The sequence below is a fragment of the Diadema setosum genome, chromosome 19, assembly GCF_964275005.1.
Source record: "Diadema setosum chromosome 19, eeDiaSeto1, whole genome shotgun sequence".
NCBI lineage: Eukaryota > Metazoa > Echinodermata > Echinoidea > Diadematoida > Diadematidae > Diadema > Diadema setosum.
In genome coordinates this window covers 21,419,122-21,438,231 of record NC_092703.1, presented here as the reverse complement: position 1 = coordinate 21,438,231, position 19,110 = coordinate 21,419,122, and the positions used below count along the sequence as shown (strand labels likewise).

Here is a 19,110-nt window from a genome sequence, read left to right as displayed (position 1 = left end):
CTCTTTCAACAGGATAGACTTTAGAAAAGAATCTTGTTATGATTTTTCTTAATAATTTTCATGTAGCAAAGTCTTTGTGGTAATTTGCAGATGAAGAGGCGGTGTGTACCACTAACAGCTTTTGAAGACGTCAGTACATGAACATCTGCAGTGTCCGGAGACTGAGTTCATCGCTGGAGGATCTTGTCTGCACAGACACAGGAGAGGTGTGCTGTACATGTACACTGTATGTGTAGCACCCACCCTGCATTACTTACTGGATTGATACTCGCTCTCCCAAAGACACTTGCCCTACCTGTAAGCTCGTATCAGCTGGCTTGCTGTCATGGGCTTTGCCGCCTTTTTGGCCAAACTCTTTGGCAGCAGCAAGAAGCAGGCTCAGGTGCTGTGTATAGGACTTGACAACAGCGGAAAGAGTACCATCATTAATCACCTGAAGCCAAATGAGGTGAATGATACTTTACAACATTTTCAAACCTACTTGCCAATAACATGAAGTTTACAATGTAATACAGCTTTTCGTTGCACTGTGTACAATGTACATGTATCAGGTGTAACTGAAAGGTCAATAAGATATTTGCCCTGTGGCTTCAGAGGGGTGTTGGGAAGAGAGTCCTTTGTCCTGCCTAGTGGTAAGACTTCAAACATGTGTCATGCAGCCTAGTAGATAGGAATTTGCATACTGCATAATTATCCCTGAAAATCTACAGGTTTAAAGCTTAAGTGCACATACAGGCTATAGCTGTGTCGTTTTCAGAGAACAAATCCAGGGCATTGGTTCAATATTCATGTTTTGAAACAAAGGATAAGTTTGTGTCTGTTGTAACATTCAATATGATTGAGGATGAAATTTTCTCCTGATACAAACTCTTTCCTGTTGTAGCAAGAATGAAATGTCCTTTGCATTCAAAATGCAAAATAAGTGGATACATTCTGAAATACATTGTGTACACCAAAAAAAAAAAAAAAAAATGTATTCACACTTCAACAATATGTATAAGAGTTTGTCACCATTCTGCAGTAGGTACAGTGAACCAATGGTACCCTAATGAATGAATTAATTGTCTGTCAAGCACATATACACAGTATCTTCATACATTCCAAGACACAGAGCTGCATAGGGTTTGTCCTTGTTGTAGAATTTGAAAGGAGTGCTGGAACAGTAATTCTTTTTCAGTTCCCCCCCCCCCACCCCCCCCCCCCCCCCCACCTTGTCACTCTCTATATGTTGTATTCAGATTCTGGGAATTTTTTTGGAAAGAGTGCATGTTGTTCCACACTGTACAAATGACTGTAATTGTTCTTAGTAATGCTTGGGCATGGGTGACAAATGCGGCAACATTTGTTCCCCCCTATATACAGGACCAAACGGAAGATGTTGTGGCCACTGTCGGATTTTCGGTGGAAAAATTCACAACGCCTGGAGTGAGCTTCACAGTCTTCGACATGTCCGGTCAGGGCAAATACAGAGACCTGTGGGAGCATTACTACAAGTAAGTTTGATTTAATGACACCTCATCTACAGGTGTACATAGTCCATCAATCTAATCAAATCAACCTATAGGCAAGGAGATTTAACTGTTGAGGATGACATAAAAATAAAAGGAAGTTGCTTGTTCAATGTCGATCACAAGAAAATTCAACAAGGCATGGAGTGTTTTTATTTTTTTGTTTGCCTATTACCATAAGTTTATGACCTTCCAAATGTTAGAGAGTCAAAGGTTCCTTGCAGTACCTCTCGATTGTGTTCATGTCGTATCACATAGTGTATGTATACACAGTATTCCCAATTTTTCTTGTAAATAAAGACAACAATGAAAAAAAAAAGCAATAGTCTACCCTTTTGATATGTAGGCCCTGTGGTAATGTTTTGTGAAAGTGGTATCCTATAATTTACTGTACATACAACATGTAGATGTCCCTGTGCCAAGTGACCATACAGTTACCTGACCAAAATGGTTTGAATTTAAAGTTTTGTGTTTGACTCCGTGATAGATTACTTGTTAACTCATAGACATTCAAATTGTCATGACTTTTATGAATTCGGTAGACGGTCAGTCCAGTTTTTGTTCATTTATTCATATATTTCACATTTTCATTTTTGAAAAGCTCCAAGAGGTGCATATTTCTTTAAAGAGTTGTTTCTTTGTCCACTACATCTACACAGAAAATATGAACATGTTTACAGATTTGCATGAAATCTTTGTGAAATGTTTTAAAATGCAAACATACTGTAATTCTGTAGTTTAGAACAGAAAAGATCTTATTTGTGAAATTCATAATAGTAAAACCCTTCAAACACCACTTGTACTCTGAGCTGTGAAGTGTGTGACAGTACAGTCAAATACTCACACGTTTCAAAATGATTTAAACAATAACACCAATATCGATGTTTTGTTTGTTTGTTTGTTTCTTACACCATTTTGGCTGTTTTCAGCAAAAAGATCACTTTCACCGTAACTTTCAATGTGAATCATGTCTTGTCCAACTATATCAATCTATCATGTTGTATGTGTGTGTATCTATTTCTGGCAGGGAAGCCCAGGCTGTCATTTTTGTCATTGACAGCAGTGACAAGCTACGGATAGTGGTTGCAAAGTCTGAAATTGACATGCTACTAGAACATACAGGTGAGAAACTAAAATGAATACTAAAAGATCCCTGCCCCCTCCCTCCAGATCTCGGCCATCGACCGCACAATCGCGACAAAAATTGGCACACACATTGCCTGTGACGTAATTTAAAACAATGAAAAAGAAAAAAGTCATGGAACATCGCGGTGACAGCTTTTCACAATGGAGATACAATCGGGCGGAACGTCGAGGGGGGGGGGGTTAGGGTTAAGTGGTTTTTTTGTTGTTTTTTTCAATACTAGCACATAGAGAGAAATATGACACAAGCTGTTATTCAAATCAGATATAGAACAGAGTTACAGAACTCCATTTGTGACTTAACTTGGATGGTAGATGTCCCTTGGGGGAGTGGATGGTCACCACAAGGTCAATGGTCACAAGCATGGGTCAACAAACTTTTAGAGCCCAATGTTAAGTTTTTATGGCGTGTTTTTATTATGGGTGATAACTTTTGATCCATAACTCCATTTGTGACTAAACTTGGATGGTAGATGTCCCTTGGGGAGTGGATGGTCACCACAAGGTCAATGGTCACAAGCATGGGTCAACAAACTTTTAGAGCCCAATGTTAAGTTTTTATGGCGCGTTTCTATTATGGGTCATAACTTTTGATCCATAGGTCTGTTTGTGACCAAACTTGGATGGTAGATGTCCCTTGGGGAGCGGATGGTCACCACAAGGTCAATGGTCACAGGCAGGGGTCAACAAACTTTAAGGGCCCAATGTTAAGTTTTTATGGCATGTTTCTTTTTTGCCATATATTTTTACCCTTTTATATCTCTTTTTATCTGTTATATCTCTTTTTTTTTATCTGTTATATCCCATTCGCGTACAATTTCTTGTACGCGAATGGGCGAGACACATTATGGCACTTACCTTGTTTGTTGTTTTTTTCAATACTAGCACATAGAGAGAAATATGACACAAGCTGTTATTCAAATCAGATATAGAACAGAGTTACAGATATTACCTCTTTTTTTTAATGTGTGTGTTTGTCCACCAACATGTTGCAAATTCTTGTTCACACTAATGTAAAAGTGGAAATTTTTGTGGTGTTGAAATTTTCGCGCATTTAAGTGCGAAAATAAAAGCACACAAATATTTTTGCTTTCCATTATATGTTTCTGTAGTTGATGTCTTGACTCCGCGGAATTAAAAACATGTGAAACTCTTCGTACCCGGCGGAGTGCGAAAAATTAGTCACGCAAAAATATCCACTTTTACAGTGTGCCCATGTGGAGTAGATTGTGACCTAACAAGAGTCGGCACCATCATACAATACAGTCATTATCCAAAGAAATAATATTGCAGTGTAATTAATGTCCTTAATTCCAGCTATCCAGTCCCGGAGGATACCCATCCTCTTCTTTGCCAACAAGATGGATCTACGAGACGCCCTGACCTCTGTCAAGTGCATCCGACTGCTAGAGCTAGATAAAATCAAAGACAAGCCATGGCACATCTGTGCTAGCAATGCACTAACAGGGGAGGGCTTACATGAAGGCATCCAGTGGTTATCAGGTATGATTTCCTTCCAGGGTCCTTATTACATCTTTCTGTTATAGTTTTATTACTCATGAGAGTGTTGTAAAGATTTTTTTTTTTTTTTCAGGAGAGAAAGGGGTGGGGGAGATGGAAAGGAGGAATGTTCTCATATGGATTATTTCCTCTCCTGTGACAAAAAAAAAAAAAAAAAAAAAAAAATCTAGGTTGAACGCTTTATTCCTTTATGACAATTGGAATGTAACAATATCATGTAGAGAGACTGAAAGCAGATCCATCATTTTTACATTTTCTGACAGTCTTGTTAATTAAGGTTAACAGAGAACTATGCTTGTTGTGCGTTGCAATGAAGCATCTGGTATTAAAGTGATGTAACACATTTGCTTGATGAGTTGTTAACTTACAGTTATCTTGCCATAATTTGTTGCTGGCATTGGTGCCAGACCCTTAAAAAAAATAATAATAAAAGGCAGTACCATTATGTTTGACTTTTTGTAAATCTGAATTTTGTACGTAGAGAAAGCAGTACACAGCCTTGAGATGGTTGCAAGATGAAAGAATAGAATTTGGCAAAGTACAATGTCCATCGCTCTTGTCAACTCTACATTCATGTATCTCTTAAAGATGTTGTTTGCATTGTATATGTAGATTTGCTCCTGCAGGTACAAAATATTTAAAGGACATGCTATGAACTATGGATGATTCCTGATTTAAGAATGTTGGTTGTATGGAAGTGTTTACCATTCTAACCAGCTGCTAAGTCTTCCTGAACTGCAGGATGCCTTGTGATCTCATCGCTATTTGGATAGGAGAATATAGAATTCTCCCTGATTTGAGAATCATTTTTGCCCACTGAGATGCAAGTAACACACAAGTATTCTCTCCTCTTCACATAGAACAACTGAAATCCGGTGTATAAAGGAGTCCGCCCTGTAGTCTTCTCATCACCAAAAGTGTGTCAAACGTCTAGTCATCTGTGATCCTCAAGTTCGACAAGTCTGTGGACGTCCAGCATTCTTCACTGAGAGAGACAGTGAAATCCAGTGGTGCAGTGTGCAGGGAATAACATGCCTTGGTATGAAGTTATAAATTAGAGAGCTCCAGCATTGGCAAGTTGGTGTTTGTTTCTGTTGTTTTATGGGGGAAGTCCCAAGTGCTATGACAAAATCATGGTGATATGAAATCAGGTAATGTATGGGGTATCAGCATATCATTTAGTCCATTTTCAGGCCCACTTTCATGCTCTGAGGTAGTTGATATGAAGCAATGATGTGCTGATAGGCTTACGTGCACCTGTGTAGTAAGAAAGCTCTGCCATTGTTTTGTTTTCTCTTCTTAACATGCGTTTTATTATTGCCTGTGTTAGTTGTTGAATCCGATTCTGTTAGATTTCCTGTAGTTTGCCAGTACTGGTGTCATTTCCTGTTCTTCCCTTTCAAAAGGAAGGAATGGTGAGGGGTTGGTTTGAACAAATATTGATGCCAAAAGTGCTGCAGGTTAGGTTGTTGGGTACAGTGTCGGGGGATATGTGATATTGTCTAGTCAGTACTCGTCAAACTCCATCAAGATATTAAGAATTGATTTGTGATTTATGTGCTTGTTTCTGCATAGAGATGCAATCAACTAGTATTATAAGACTTATGGGACAGGAGAATTAGCTTCAACTTACAACCTTTTACATACTTTGGTGTGAGAGTGTAGGTAGGAATTTAACTTGAATGTGCAACTGTGACTTGTCACTGAGGCAGGGTTCACTGCGTGTCTAGAAAGGCTCATGACTGTGCACACTGCTAGGAATTTCCTTCAGAAGAAATGACAGAAATTGGAACAACAAACAGAACACAGATTTGCCCTGTAAACTTTGCAAATTGAACTCTTGGTGCCACAGCCGCTAAAGTTTTTGCACAGCAGGGTTGAAACTTTTATCTGTAGTGCAGCCACTTGTATTCTAACGGGTGGTACACCATTGAGAAGTAGTATGTAGAAAGTACCTTACAGTGTAGTATTTAACAGAAGAACAAAATGAGTCTGTAATGCATAGAATATGACTGCCTCCATCACATTAATAAGCTGCATGATGATTTGAATACACCTTGTAAGTTTGAATGAATGATTGATAACTTGAAATTGAGTGCATTGAGCAGTACAGATGCATACAATGTAGGTCTATTCATGCTACCAGTCAAGGAGGTAGCATTACAGTGTGGAGGAGGCAACACACATCAATGTATTTTTAGCCTTTTGTCAAGGCCCTCTCGCTGTATGGTGAAGAGAGCCCAGCTGAGTGGGGTTGCGCGAGGGCCTTTTGAGATCTGCTTCGCATCCTATTGTTAGCCCTTTGAATTACCAACTTTTGCTCCCCGATTTCGGGAGCAAAAGTCGACCAATCAGCGTGTCTGTCTGCTCAAACCTGATTTGAATACAGCAAATGCACGCCACAGACCTCCATGGGTGGTCAGTGATGCATGCAAACAGGCATGACAACACCAAGGCTGAGGATGTGGGGCGCACGCCATTCCATTGGTCGCGGAACCCGTTAATATGAATATTCAGTAGGGTTCACGTGTCATGAATAATAATATGTGAAGCAGATCTCAATATTTGACAAAAGGCTAGTGTATTTTAGAAAAATTAACTTACACAAGGTGAGGAAACAGTCTCGCTGCACAAAATTTTCAGAGGACAAGTGATATATTCTCATTATTGCCACCTCAGCTGTTTTGTATTCAACGCTTTTCAACTTTGCACAGTGTGGCTAAAAGTGGGACGTGAGATCGCTTTTTTAGTTGTCATCATCTAGGGTGTCTTTGCGCTGTCGCTCCACCTTAAATCACCACTGGCAATTTTTACTTACAGTTTACTGTATGTCTCCATTATGTTTAAGCCTTGAAAAGTGCACTCACCTTGTATATTCACTTCTATGTACATTGTAGATATGGAAATATTAAATCAGCAAATGTAAAATATAGTATTTATGAGCGTGATAATTTTTCTATTTTTGTAAGCATGTAATTGTATTCTTCCCATGAGTTGGTAACAATGGAGATGGTCACATTTTGCGTTATTCATACCAGATGGATATACATTGTCATGACACCCATGTTCTGGTGACTGGAAATCAAAATCATATACAGCCTATATGTATATATTTGTGGGTCTGGATATGTTAATCTGCTTTGAATTGGTGTTCTTACAGTGCAGAGCTGATTTCATTTTTATTGTTTTTTTGTTTTTTGTTTTGTTATTAATGTACTTTTGAGTTTAAAAAAAAAGAAGAAAAAGCTAGTCAGTTATAAACTGCAAGCATACAGTATATTGCACTGTATAGAAAATGGATAAGTTTGTCACAATATCTTTGTAGATTTTATTCTTTTTCATATTCTTGCTGGGGTGTGTTGTGAATATTGATATTTTTTCCACAATAAAAAAAGACAAATGATGTTGCAGAATCATACAAAACTGTAGATGTAGATATAATAGATATACATTGTAATGTCTCTGGATTGAACACTTTGCCTATTTAGTTGTAATTATATGCCTGTCTACATGTTGATGTCTATAGAATGCATGTGTGATTATAATTGATGGGCCATTTTTAGTCCATACTTTTATATCTGAGATGCTCAATATCAAAATGTTCCCTCACAAGGCTGTGCAAACATGAGATACACAATGTGTACATGTACAAATTTTGTACATGTAGCAATGGATGTCAGTTGCAAGTGATTTCCATCTCAATCTTTTTGAAATGAATGTGATACTTATATCACTGAACACAGAATATCAATGATACAGAGACTGCAGGCTTTAAAAGCACAGCAGTAGCAGTGAACCAGAATGGACATTACACCATTACACTCAACACACACACACACACACACACACACACACAAATCTGCACCTTAAACCAAACACAACTCCAAAGTATGATTTGTTACTGTAAAAGTGGCAATTTTCGTGGTGTTGACATTTTTGCGCATTTCGCGCAACCAGAAACTAGCACGAAAATAAAAGCACACAAATATTTTTGCTTGCCATATGTTCCTGTGCGTGATGTCTTGATTCCGCGGAATTAAAAACCCGCGAAACTCTCTAAAACTCTCTAAAAAATTAGTTGCGCGAAAATATCCACTTTTACAGTACTCAACATGTAAATATCCACCAAAAGAAAAATCCTGTGTCTATTTTCTGCTCAGAGAGAGCATCAATAGTTACATGTGATTGGTCAATGATAGACCCTTTACTTGGAACAGTAAAGAAGATTTAGACTTATTGAAACGAGTGGTGAACAAGAATACAGTGCTTCATGATAAAACGCACCCAAAGTGTGATAGAGTGTGTGTAACATGTATGATTCAACTTACAAATGTCTTTAAGTTTGCAACAGATTCAGTGTACTTAGCCCCAATTTCATGCATTTTTATAAACAACAGAAATGCCAGCAAATGCACATCAAATCGTTGACACAATACTACCATGCACTTTCATTGTAAATGACCTTGCCATTTCAAACATGCAGAGCACTTGAGGTAGGCAATTATTGTGTGAATTGACCTTGATTGTAAATGCAATCTTTGCAGTGGTAATAAACTCAAGATTGAGAACCAAGGATTGTATGAGGCTGTGATTTTGATAGTGAATCAGTTGAGACTGTGAACTGTTGTATGAAGTTGCACGCTATGATGGGACACTGTATACACAGGTTGTATGTAACAAAACTCTGTTTTTTAACAATGTTTTGCTGCTCCCAGCTCTTTATATTTCATTGTTATTTTACTTTGGTTCTCTGTTTGCAGCCAGTTTCTTAGATTTTTCCTGCACCCACAAGAAACTGTTACCCTCTTACAAGTCAATGAGAGCTTCTTTTAAACATACGTACACTTAACGGTAAAAGGCAACATACACTGTTAAAAAATTTAACAAAAATTGTTGCACCAACTTACTCATGCACACTTGCCTTTGAGTCTCTTGCAAAATAATGGATGTACAAGTACATGTAAATTACATCCATTTCAATTCTGAAGTAATGATAACTACACAAAAAGAACCAGCAGAATGAAAAAATTCTGAATGAAAAAATATGTATTTATTGAAATACCTTTTACATGAGAACACTTCTAACATTAAAATATGAATGTAAATTCTGTCAACATTTAATAATAAAAAACAGAATTAATTAAAAAGTCCTTAGATAGTACCCAAAAAAAAAACTGATGGTCATTCTTCTTAATCTTTGTGTTGGCACAAGACAGTGAAGAAACAATTCCAAACCACTGACAGTAGTAGTAGTAGTCGTAGTAGTCGTAGTAGTCGTAGTAGTCGTAGTAGTCGTAGTAGTAGTAGTAGTAGTAGTAGTAGTAGTAGTAGTAGTAGTAGTAGTAGTAGTAGTAGTACAATACTGTAGTAGCAGTAGCAGTAGCAGTAGTTGCTGTTGTTGTTGTTGTTGTTGTAGTAGTAGTAGCAGCTGAGATTCATTTGCTCACAGCATAAATCATTCATGAAACAATGTAACTGTCCATACACAAAATAGAGCTGTACCGATAACATGCAGTAATCAAGGAGGTACAAGGTGAGCCAAGTACCTAAGTGGTAAAATACAGTACAGTGCACTCCCATTATAACAAATTCCTCGAGACCTGCAGTTTTCATTCGTTAATATCGAAATTTTGTTATAGAAAGTTTTGTTATTTGTAAAAGCCCAACAGTACGGTACATAAAGATACATAGGTTTGGGGACCTGAGTTTTTACTTCATTGTAGCGAGAATTTCGTTATAACTGCATTTGTAGTAAAGGGGGTGCACTGTATTTCATAACCCCCAGTACAATAATAGATATTTTCCCACAATACAACAAATCACATCCTCATTAGATAGAATATGCAAACATTGTCTAACAGCCTACGCCATGAGGTGGTTTGGTTTTCTTTCCAAGGGAACAAGTGCCACAATGTGTGTGTAACCAGAGCACATCACAAGTGACTACAGGAATGTAAAGTGACTGATGAAGTTTAAGAACATCACACATCAACACAAGTTAAAAAGTTCATATTCACCTGGTGATAAGTGTGGAACATCCATACTACACTAGCCAGCACTGACATGATCCAGTCTTTAATATTGTGGTGCACAGCAATGAGCCCAATAAAGATAGCGGAGGCCATCCATTGTACAATTGTACAGTACTTACACAAAATGATGTACCACAATTTCTATCTTCGACAATCATAATTTCTCAGCATATATATGGGTACTGGGATGTAGCTTGTTTTTGTTGTTAATGTCAGTGATGGTTTGATTTACATTTTTTTAATGATTCAGCTTCCAGGTGTCATCAATGCTGCATTTATCAGTCAAATTCAATAGGAAAAAACTAATTTAGCAAAGTGCAATCTTTATCTTATAACCTTTCTATTATACATGTATTAATCAGGACCATATTCCAGCATCTGTGCACAATTAACCTAGCACTTCAATTAAACATCCATTCGGATTGATTACCATCACCTTAAAAGGGTCTAAGAACAGCATTTCAAAGCTATAGATGAAAAAAAAAATAATGAATATAAAATCCATAAGTCAGCCAGATCATTTCCACATATTCTCAGTCACATCCTACCATGTCTTTTCAGCACATAAAAATTTAAAATAAGGCTTGTCATAAAAGTGCATTATTTTTTTTTGGTCACCTCCTGAAGTCTATAGACTGATGATGAGACTCACATACAATAGATTATTAACATCACTGATAGCACAAACCAATGTGTACAAAATACAATTTTAAGAAAGAAATCCTACTAATACATGTATATGACTATATTCTGACTGCCAACAGTACAACTGCGCCCTATTAAATGCCCACTACTCAACCAAATCATAATGCCTCCCATAATAATCCCTAAGATATATTCCATACATACAGGTTTATCATCTTCCAATGCTTCTTCTCCTCCTCCTGAGCCAATCTACCAACCCACAATAGGGTTGGCCATACAGTGGACTCTCCTCACTACAAACACCATAGAACCAGTTAAATCACTGTGTTATCATCATATGTTTGTTTATCAGGGTTTGTAAAACAATAAGATAACATAAAGAAATTGCAAAGTTTTGACAAGAAAAATTACTGTTATAGCAAAACTCTGTACAGTAATATCATGGTCAAATCAACAGTCTCATCATGTTTCTTTAGTCTGATCTTGAGAAGCAGATTCAGGCATTCTGATAACAGCAAAGCTCTTTCATAATTTTCATGATTGAGACATTTCAGTGCTTGAATATTCTTTACAAAAATAATCCCGATTATCCTTCTCACTTGATCATCAGACAGAATAAGATTGCCATGAGGTATACTTTGCAGGCTACAGTACAATTTGTCCTTCATTCCACGAGGCAAAAGAGAGGCCAATCAGTTGGTCACACACCATATGAACAGCGCCCTCCACCGTCGCCAACTCTCCAACTAGTCAATGACCCTTCCTCAAGCCAGCAAACTCTTCACAGTCACATGTACTCCCCATCAAGCATGTCCAAATTACAGTCCAACCGGCCACATCGGGAACAGACACATGCATGGCCTCCGTGCCTCGTCAAGGATGTGTTAAGCAACGTCAGGTTCCTTGTGCAGAGTCCATATCGTGGTCTGGCCCACCCCAGTCTGGGTGACGACTCTGTAGCCGATCTTTTCCAGTTTGTTGAGGATCACTCTGGGCACATCCGGACTCCTGTACTCTTTGCTGGACATTTTGGGATCAATGAATTGAAACAAGTTGGAAACATACATGTATTCCTGATTCCTGGCTAGAATTCAAATTTGTGAAACTGTGGTTCAACAAATTGCATCTAGCATTCTCTGGCTGTTTGGGCCACATTTAGGGTCAATTTATGGAATTCTACCATTACATTCACTCCATACTCCTTACTAAAGAAGTAAGAGACAAAAATAAAATGATACATGCGTATGAAAAAATTATGCAAAGAAAACTGGACTGGTCACTGAGGATATTTCAAGTAATGGAAACACACTTAACACAGGGCTGCACACTGGCGCCGGTCCGACGGTCAAAGACCGGTAAAAGTCACTGTCGGACCGGTAACTTTTCAGGATATCCACAAGTTACCGGTCCGACATGACCAGTAAAAAAAAAAAAAAAAAGCATTGGTGGGGTCAGTAGAAAGGAAAAGAGCAGCCCCGATCAGGGAGAAACAGAATGCAAGATATCGCACTGTTCAACAAGTTTTACGCAAGTTTTCGTTCATGTCTACCGGTGCAATTTGTACAGTAAACAATAGTTTTGAGCACTTGCAGTCGACCAGTTACCGCATTCGCGCTCGCTTGCGCATTTGGCGCTGCTCACGCACTGCCATGCAATGCAATACATGCAAAACAAACGATGCAAAGCATGTACCGTGTAACTGCTTCTCGTTTGCTTGCGATCGGCGGCCATGCCAGACAAGAAGCATTGAAAGAAGCGCACGCATTTCTGGGTCATTTTACTCATGATTTTTTAACGCAAGATCGATCCGATCCCGGCTTCGCAGCAGCGTGGCAGTTACAGTATGTTAGAACTAATTTACTTGTGTCGATTTTTAGAAAAAGTAAAAACACATTCGATATTCAGCGATACAGTAAATGGATCTGATTGCGCTTATTTTCATTTTGCACAGTCATTTCACAAATTAATATTTCCATTCGCTCAGAATGTTCTCATAACGAAGATAGGCGCAAAAAGGATCACGAAATCGGCCCTTCCGTGTACTTTTTCAGAAAACGCATGCACAAAATGTGAAGAGATAATACTAGGGAGAAAAAAAAAATCATGAAATCATGGCAGTCCCGCTTACATATTTCAGGTAGAAATCGTCCCAAAAAGGATCATGAATTCGACCGGCCGCGTCGTATCTTCCAAAAGATTATGTACGAAATGCGAAGAGATTATAGAGGAGAAAAAGAAAAAAAAAATTAGGAAACATTTTGGTGAGTGCATCATAAACGTTTACAGCCGAATAACAATTCATGAAATCAACGCAATCCCGTTGAAATTTGAGGAAATAATAGGCGTAAAAAAAGGATCTTGAATTCAGTCCTGCATGCCGTCTTGGTTATCAAAAACGCATACACAAATGCGACGAGATTATCGGGAGAAAAATAAAAAAGACATTTTTACCCTTCTGGTGCGTGTATTAAAAAAGATTACGTCCGAAGTAATTCATGAAATCGCCACAATCCCGCTGATATTTGAGGTAGAAATAGGCGCAGAAAGGATCGTGAATTCGGCCATGTCGTATACCTTGTAAGTTGTAGATAAGAACGCATGTACGAAATGGGAAAAGATTAGCGGGAGAAAAATAAAGGACACATTTTCACCCCTTTTGGCGCTTGCATCATATAAATTACAGCCGAATAGTAATTCATGAAAATTTCGCAATCCCGTTGGAATTTGAGTAAACAATAATAGGCGCAAAAAGAATATCGAATTCGGCCCTGCATGCAATGTGTAATTTTGAAAACGCCAAATACGACGAAATTATCGGGAGAAAAATAAAGAACGCATTTTCAACCCTTCTGGTGAATGTATCACAAAAGATTACAGCTGAAATAATTAATGACGTATCTCAATCCCGCTGATATTTGATGTAGAAATAGGCGCTAAAAGGACCGTGAATTCGGCCGTGAGGTATAGGCATGTACGCAATGCGAAGTGATTATTGGGTGAAAAATGCAGCACACATTTTCAACCCCTTTTGGCCCGTGCATCATAAAGATTATAGAGCCGAGTGATAATTCATAAAATCATCTCAATCCCGTTGAATTTTGAGGAAAGGATAGGCGCAAAAGAATCATGATTTTGGGGGCAAAATAAAGGACAAATTTTCAACCCCTTTTGGCGCGTGTATCATAAAAGATTGCATCCGAAGTCATACATAAACTCATCGCAATCCCGCTGATATTAAATTGAGGTAGAAATAGGCGCAAAAAGGATCGTGAATTCGGCCATGTGGTATACCTTTCAAGAACGCATGTACGGAATGCGAAGAGAAAAATAAAGAACGCATTTTCAACCATTCTAGCTGATGGTGCGTGCATCACAAAAGATTACATCTGAAATAATTTATGAAATTGCCACAATTCGTCTGATATTTAACGTAGAAATAGGCGATAAAAGGATCGTGAATTTGGCCGTGTCGTATACGCATGTACGAAATGCCAGGAGATTATTGGGAGAATAATACAGGACACATTTTCAACCCCTTTTGGCCCGTGCATCACAAAGATTACGGCCGAATAATAATTCATGAAATCATCGCAATCCCGTTGAAGTTTGAGGAAACAATAGGCGCAAAAAGAATCATGATTTTTGGCCGTGTCGTATACCTGTTTAGAACGCATTACGAAATGCGAAGAGTTTATCCGGGAAAAATAAAGGACACATTTTCAACCCATTTTGGCGCGTTTATCATGAAAGATTACTGCCGAAGTTATTCATGAAATCATCGCAATCCCGCTGATATTAATGAGGTAGAAATAGGCGCAAAAATGATCGTGTATTCGGCCGTGTCGTAGAGCGCATGTACGGAATGCGAAGAGATATGGGGAGAATAATAAAGAACGCATTTTCAACCATTCTTGCCGGTGCGTGCATCACAAAAAGTTACATCCGAAGTAATACGTGAAATCGCCACAATTCCGCTGATATTTGAGGTAGAAATAGGCGCAAAAAGTATCATGAATTCGGCTGTGTGGAACATCTGTAAGAACGCACTTGCGAAATTCGAAGAGTTTATTGGGAAAAAATAAAGGACACATTTTCAACCCCTTTTGGCGCGTGCATCATAAAAGATTACAGCCAAAGTAATTTATGAAATCGTCATAATCCCGCTAATATTTGAGGTGGAAATGGGCGCAAAAAGGATCGCGAATTCGGCCCTGCATGTCGTGTACCTTTCAAGAACGCATGCACAAATGCGAATAGATTATCGGGAGAAAAATAAAGGACACATTTTCAACCCATTTTGGCGCGTTTATCATAACAGATTACTGCCGAAGTTAATCATCGCAATCCCGCTGATATTTGAGGTAGAAATAGGCGCAAAAATGATCGTGAATTCGGCCGTGTCGTAGAACGCATGTACGGAATGCGAAGAGATTATGGGAGAAAAATAAAGAACGCATTTTCAACCATTCTTGCCGGTGCGTGCATCACAAAAATTTACATCCGAAGTAATACGTGAAATCGCCACAATTCCGCTGATATTTGAGGTAGAAATAGGCGCAAAAAGTATCATGAATTCGGCCATGTGGTGCATCTTTTTAAGAACGCACTTACGAAATTCGAAGAGTTTGTCGGGAAAAAATAAAGGACACATTTTCAACCTCTTTTGGCGCTTGCGTCAGAAAATATTACAGCCGAAGTAATTTATGAAATCGTCACAATCCCGCTAGTATTTGAGGTGGAAATGGGCGCAAAAAGGATCGCGAATTCGGCCCTGCATGTCGTGTACCTTTCAAGAACGCATGCACAAATGCGAATAGATTATCGGGAGAAAAATAAAGGACACATTTTCAACCTCTTTTGGCACTTGCATCAGAAAATATTACAGCCGAAGTAATTTATGAAATCGTCACAATCCCGCTAGTATTTGAGGTGGAAATGGGTGCAAAAAGGATCGCGAATTCGGCCCTGCATGTCGTGCACCTTTCAAGAACGCATGCACAAAAATGCGAATAGATTATCGGGAGAAAAATGTAGCGCGTGCATCAGAAAATATCACAGCTAAAATAATTCATTAAATCATGGCAATCCAACTGACCACCAAGAGCAGGTTACGCAGCAAGTTAGTGTGTCGATGTCTAGAAAAAGTCACAAACGCATTTGATACAATCTGATTTTGTTCATTATCATTTTACACTGTAATTCACAAACAAACATTCTATTTTTTCCTATCTTTTTTTTTTTTTTTTGGTGCAATAAATAATGCAAGTTTAAAAAGATATATTAATCTGTAAAATGTACATGGGTGGGGGGGGGGGGGGTACGTCCATAAAAAAAACAAGAAAATAAGTTTGCAAGTCATTTAATGTTTTTTTAGGTTGTTGTTGTTGACCGGTAAATTTTCTGTTCGGACCGGCAAAAAATGGTAAAACGGGGCATTTACCGGTCCGACAGAGACAGGTTGGACCGGCAGAAAAAATGGGTTAGTGTGCAGCCTGTTTAAACAGGACAAATTTGAGGTGATATCACCTCTTATCCCCTATCTACAGCAAAAACATGACTATTTACAGTCAGAGAAATCCACGCAATATGACTGACATGTATGTGCATGTAGTACACATGTATGTACTTTTTTATGCCATAATATCTAGTGAGTTTAATTTTTCACGAATCAAGACTTCCCGACAATTTCGTGAGTGGTAGGCTCAGAACTGATTTGAGGAATGTATGCGTGCATGTCACATTCATGTCAGGATCAGAGTCAATACTTCAGCATGTTTTTAAATTCATGCATAGCACCTGATGTCTTTCTCCGTTTCTCGCTGTGATTATGTGTTTGTGCATGTATCATTTGTTATAGTACTCAATGGAGCAGTCCCTGCCCTCACTTACAAATTGTTGCCAACTTGCTTGGTCAGCGTGGCTCCGAGATATTCCATGAGCTCTGGATCAGACTCGGCATCCCCGCAGATTGTTGGTCCACACTCCTGGGTGCAAATCATTTCCCAAATTTCAGAGAATACATGAGATCTATGACATCATACATCATACATTCATATACATCATACATTCATAACTCATTACAATACAGACTTTTTAGATGTAAATTTAGGATCATGTGCAGAGATATGGTATTACACCTAAAAATAAACTTTTTCCTCCAAGTTTTTTGTTGTTCTAAATCTATTTGACAATAATGCCACTAAATCTAAAGTTCAGATTAATTTTTTCAAGATAGTGAGATAAACGATCCAGCAGTCAAAAGTACAAGCACAAGGTGGCACATTTGGTTGGGTAAAGGGTCAATGCTCCTTTTTTTTCTTTTTTCTGCCGACCCCCCCCCCCCCCCCCAATCTCCTGGTTCTGCAGATCCTGTCATTAAAGGGATTGTATAGTTTTGGTTGAGACCTAATTTCAGGTTTCTAACATTTTCTGGTGAGATAATGAGAAACCTCTTATAAAATATGAAAGAGCATGTAATTCTATGAGGAATTCAACGTTTATTTGATGAAAATTTGATTTTGAAATGACTGAGATATCAAAAAAGAGTGATTCTAATAAAGTGTGGGACCCACACTTTATTACGATCGCTTTGTTTTACTTTGTTTTTTGATGTGTCGGTCATTCCAAACCCGATTCTCATCAAATAAACTTTGAATTCCTCTTAAAATGGTATGCTCTGTACTATATCATAAGTGTTTTCTTGGTATCTCGCAAAATGTTAAAAGCCCAATTCTCATCTCCACCAATACTGTACTATCCCTTTAAAGTGTTCATAGTTGGTTGGGTCAAGGGTCAAGAGTCATAGCTCCCTTCCTTAAAAGCCAAAAGTGTTGGGGGCTACACTCAGCCCTCTTTCTGGTTCAGGGGACCCTGTAATGCATTATTCCAACAGGAAATTGCCCTGCCTGGAATTGCAGAGGCAATAGACTGTAAAGGTATACTCACCAATCTAATCTGGGTGCTAATGATGACATACGGCATGGTGATACCCTTTACTACTCTGCGTGTCCTATGTAGTTCTGTAGTTCTTGCCTGTACTGAATGAAATAAGTATGGTACAAATGCAACATTTTTCACTTTGAATAGCATCCAGTGGCAGAATGTGCATTTCTCATGGATCATACTCCCTCCCTTGACTACAAGACTGGCCCAAGAAGTTGAATCAAAATCATATATGTGATACTACAGTACAGGACTACAGCCTCAGGTAAACCAGTGCTGCCAACATTGGAAACTAGTTGAGAGTGAGACTCCCATAGGCCAATGCTATAATTTAGGAGTCAAAATGGGTGAGATCAATAGAAATGTATGCAAATGAAATAAAGTTTTAGAGTGAGAAAGGCCAAAATGAGTGAGTCTCACTCTCAATGCATGAGAGTTGGCAGCCCTGGGTAAACCCCGTTATAATGATCGAGATGCAAGGCACGGTCAGTGTCACTTTTTTAAAGTGGGGGGGGGGGCAGTTTATATTTCTGTTGCCACTTCTTGGTTTCATCAGCTAACAAGCAAAAAAATAATAATAATAATAAAAAAAGAAAAAGAAAGAAAAAAGGTCTTCAGCGCCATTCATGATGGGAAACATTTTGTGCAGTATTAAAGGTCTTTATTGTTTGAACATTGGTTCAGCAACATAACTGTATATTACACCACTTGGCTTGGCACTTGGTTTATTGGTTTACCATCTTCATCATCATCACCATCGGTATCATCATCATCTTGCTACGACGATGAGCACATGACTGGTCATGAGAGGTAAATTTTAGTTTAGATCCTGATCCTGTGGCTGTAGTAGACTCGTGTCCTTCGGGGTTGAAGCTATTCAATTACTGCATGACATGCTCAGCGCAGTAAAATGTACACAGAAGCAGGTTTAGGTCTAACGTTACATCTTTTAACTTTTCTCTTAAACTTTCACTTGCATCTCAGACTCAGTTGTCAGTACAGTACTTGTATCCATAGACATGCCATTTTAATGAACAATACTTACTGCATAGTGCCCACACTAAGATGTACGTACGGGACTGAGGAAATGAAACTATTCATCTTAGTTTTTACAATCCTTTCAGAATTACTTTTAGTTACGTCTTTTCTTGACAAAACTCATTTACAACGTAAAAATGTGAGCACACTTACAGACCGGCGTGAATCAAGCCAAGAGAACTACCAGATGAGATGAGACGCACAAGAAAAAAAAAGTATAATTTTGGGAACGACTTGTAATATCGAGCGATCACACAGCACCACCAGCTTCCGCCCGGCCC

At 38.5% G+C, this 19,110-nt stretch overlaps 2 protein-coding genes across 4 annotated transcripts; one reads left to right on the top strand and one right to left on the bottom strand.

Moving 5' to 3' along the window:
* Window positions 1-264: 264 nt before the first annotated feature.
* On the top strand, window positions 265-8,744 carry LOC140243127 (ADP-ribosylation factor-like protein 6). The gene is made up of 5 exons (XM_072322855.1): window positions 265-448; window positions 1,363-1,493; window positions 2,536-2,630; window positions 3,969-4,154; window positions 5,033-8,744. Exons 1-5 carry the CDS (start codon window positions 326-328, stop codon window positions 5,053-5,055), a joined length of 558 nt encoding a protein of 185 aa, XP_072178956.1. The 5' UTR covers window positions 265-325; the 3' UTR covers window positions 5,056-8,744.
* Window positions 8,745-9,504: 760 nt separating this feature from the next.
* On the bottom strand, window positions 9,505-19,068 carry LOC140242526 (GTP cyclohydrolase 1 feedback regulatory protein-like). 3 transcript variants are annotated; one of them, XM_072322262.1, is made up of 4 exons: window positions 18,983-19,068; window positions 17,795-17,886; window positions 16,739-16,833; window positions 9,505-11,869 (listed from the first exon to the last, which is right to left on the bottom strand). In XM_072322262.1, the coding sequence occupies exons 2-4, from the start codon at window positions 17,828-17,830 to the stop codon at window positions 11,734-11,736; spliced, it is 267 nt and encodes an 88-aa protein (XP_072178363.1). In that variant the 5' UTR covers window positions 17,831-17,886; window positions 18,983-19,068; the 3' UTR covers window positions 9,505-11,733. The 3 variants fall into 3 exon arrangements, with proteins under 3 accessions (XP_072178363.1, XP_072178364.1, XP_072178365.1); XM_072322263.1 differs by having other exon boundaries at window positions 17,795-17,881; window positions 18,983-19,066; XM_072322264.1 differs by having other exon boundaries at window positions 17,795-17,881; window positions 18,987-19,055.
* Between the last annotated feature and the right edge of the window lie 42 nt (window positions 19,069-19,110).

Excerpts from the sequence above, each read along its gene's own strand:
- LOC140243127 (XM_072322855.1), top strand. The coding sequence starts at position 326 with ATGGGCTTTGCCGCCTTTTTGGCCAAACTCTTTGGCAGCAGCAAGAAG. Across the intron at positions 1,494-2,535 it reads CTGTGGGAGCATTACTACAA|GGAAGCCCAGGCTGTCATTT; the intron begins GTAAGTTTGATT and ends TATTTCTGGCAG. Across the intron at positions 4,155-5,032 it reads AGGCATCCAGTGGTTATCAG|AACAACTGAAATCCGGTGTA; the intron begins GTATGATTTCCT and ends CTCTTCACATAG.
- LOC140242526 (XM_072322262.1), bottom strand. The coding sequence starts at position 17,830 with ATGCCGTATGTCATCATTAGCACCCAGATTAGATTG. Across the intron at positions 16,834-17,794 it reads TTAGCACCCAGATTAGATTG|GAGTGTGGACCAACAATCTG; the intron begins GTGAGTATACCT and ends ATTTGCACCCAG. Across the intron at positions 11,870-16,738 it reads AAGCAAGTTGGCAACAATTT|CAAAGAGTACAGGAGTCCGG; the intron begins GTAAGTGAGGGC and ends CAAAATGTCCAG.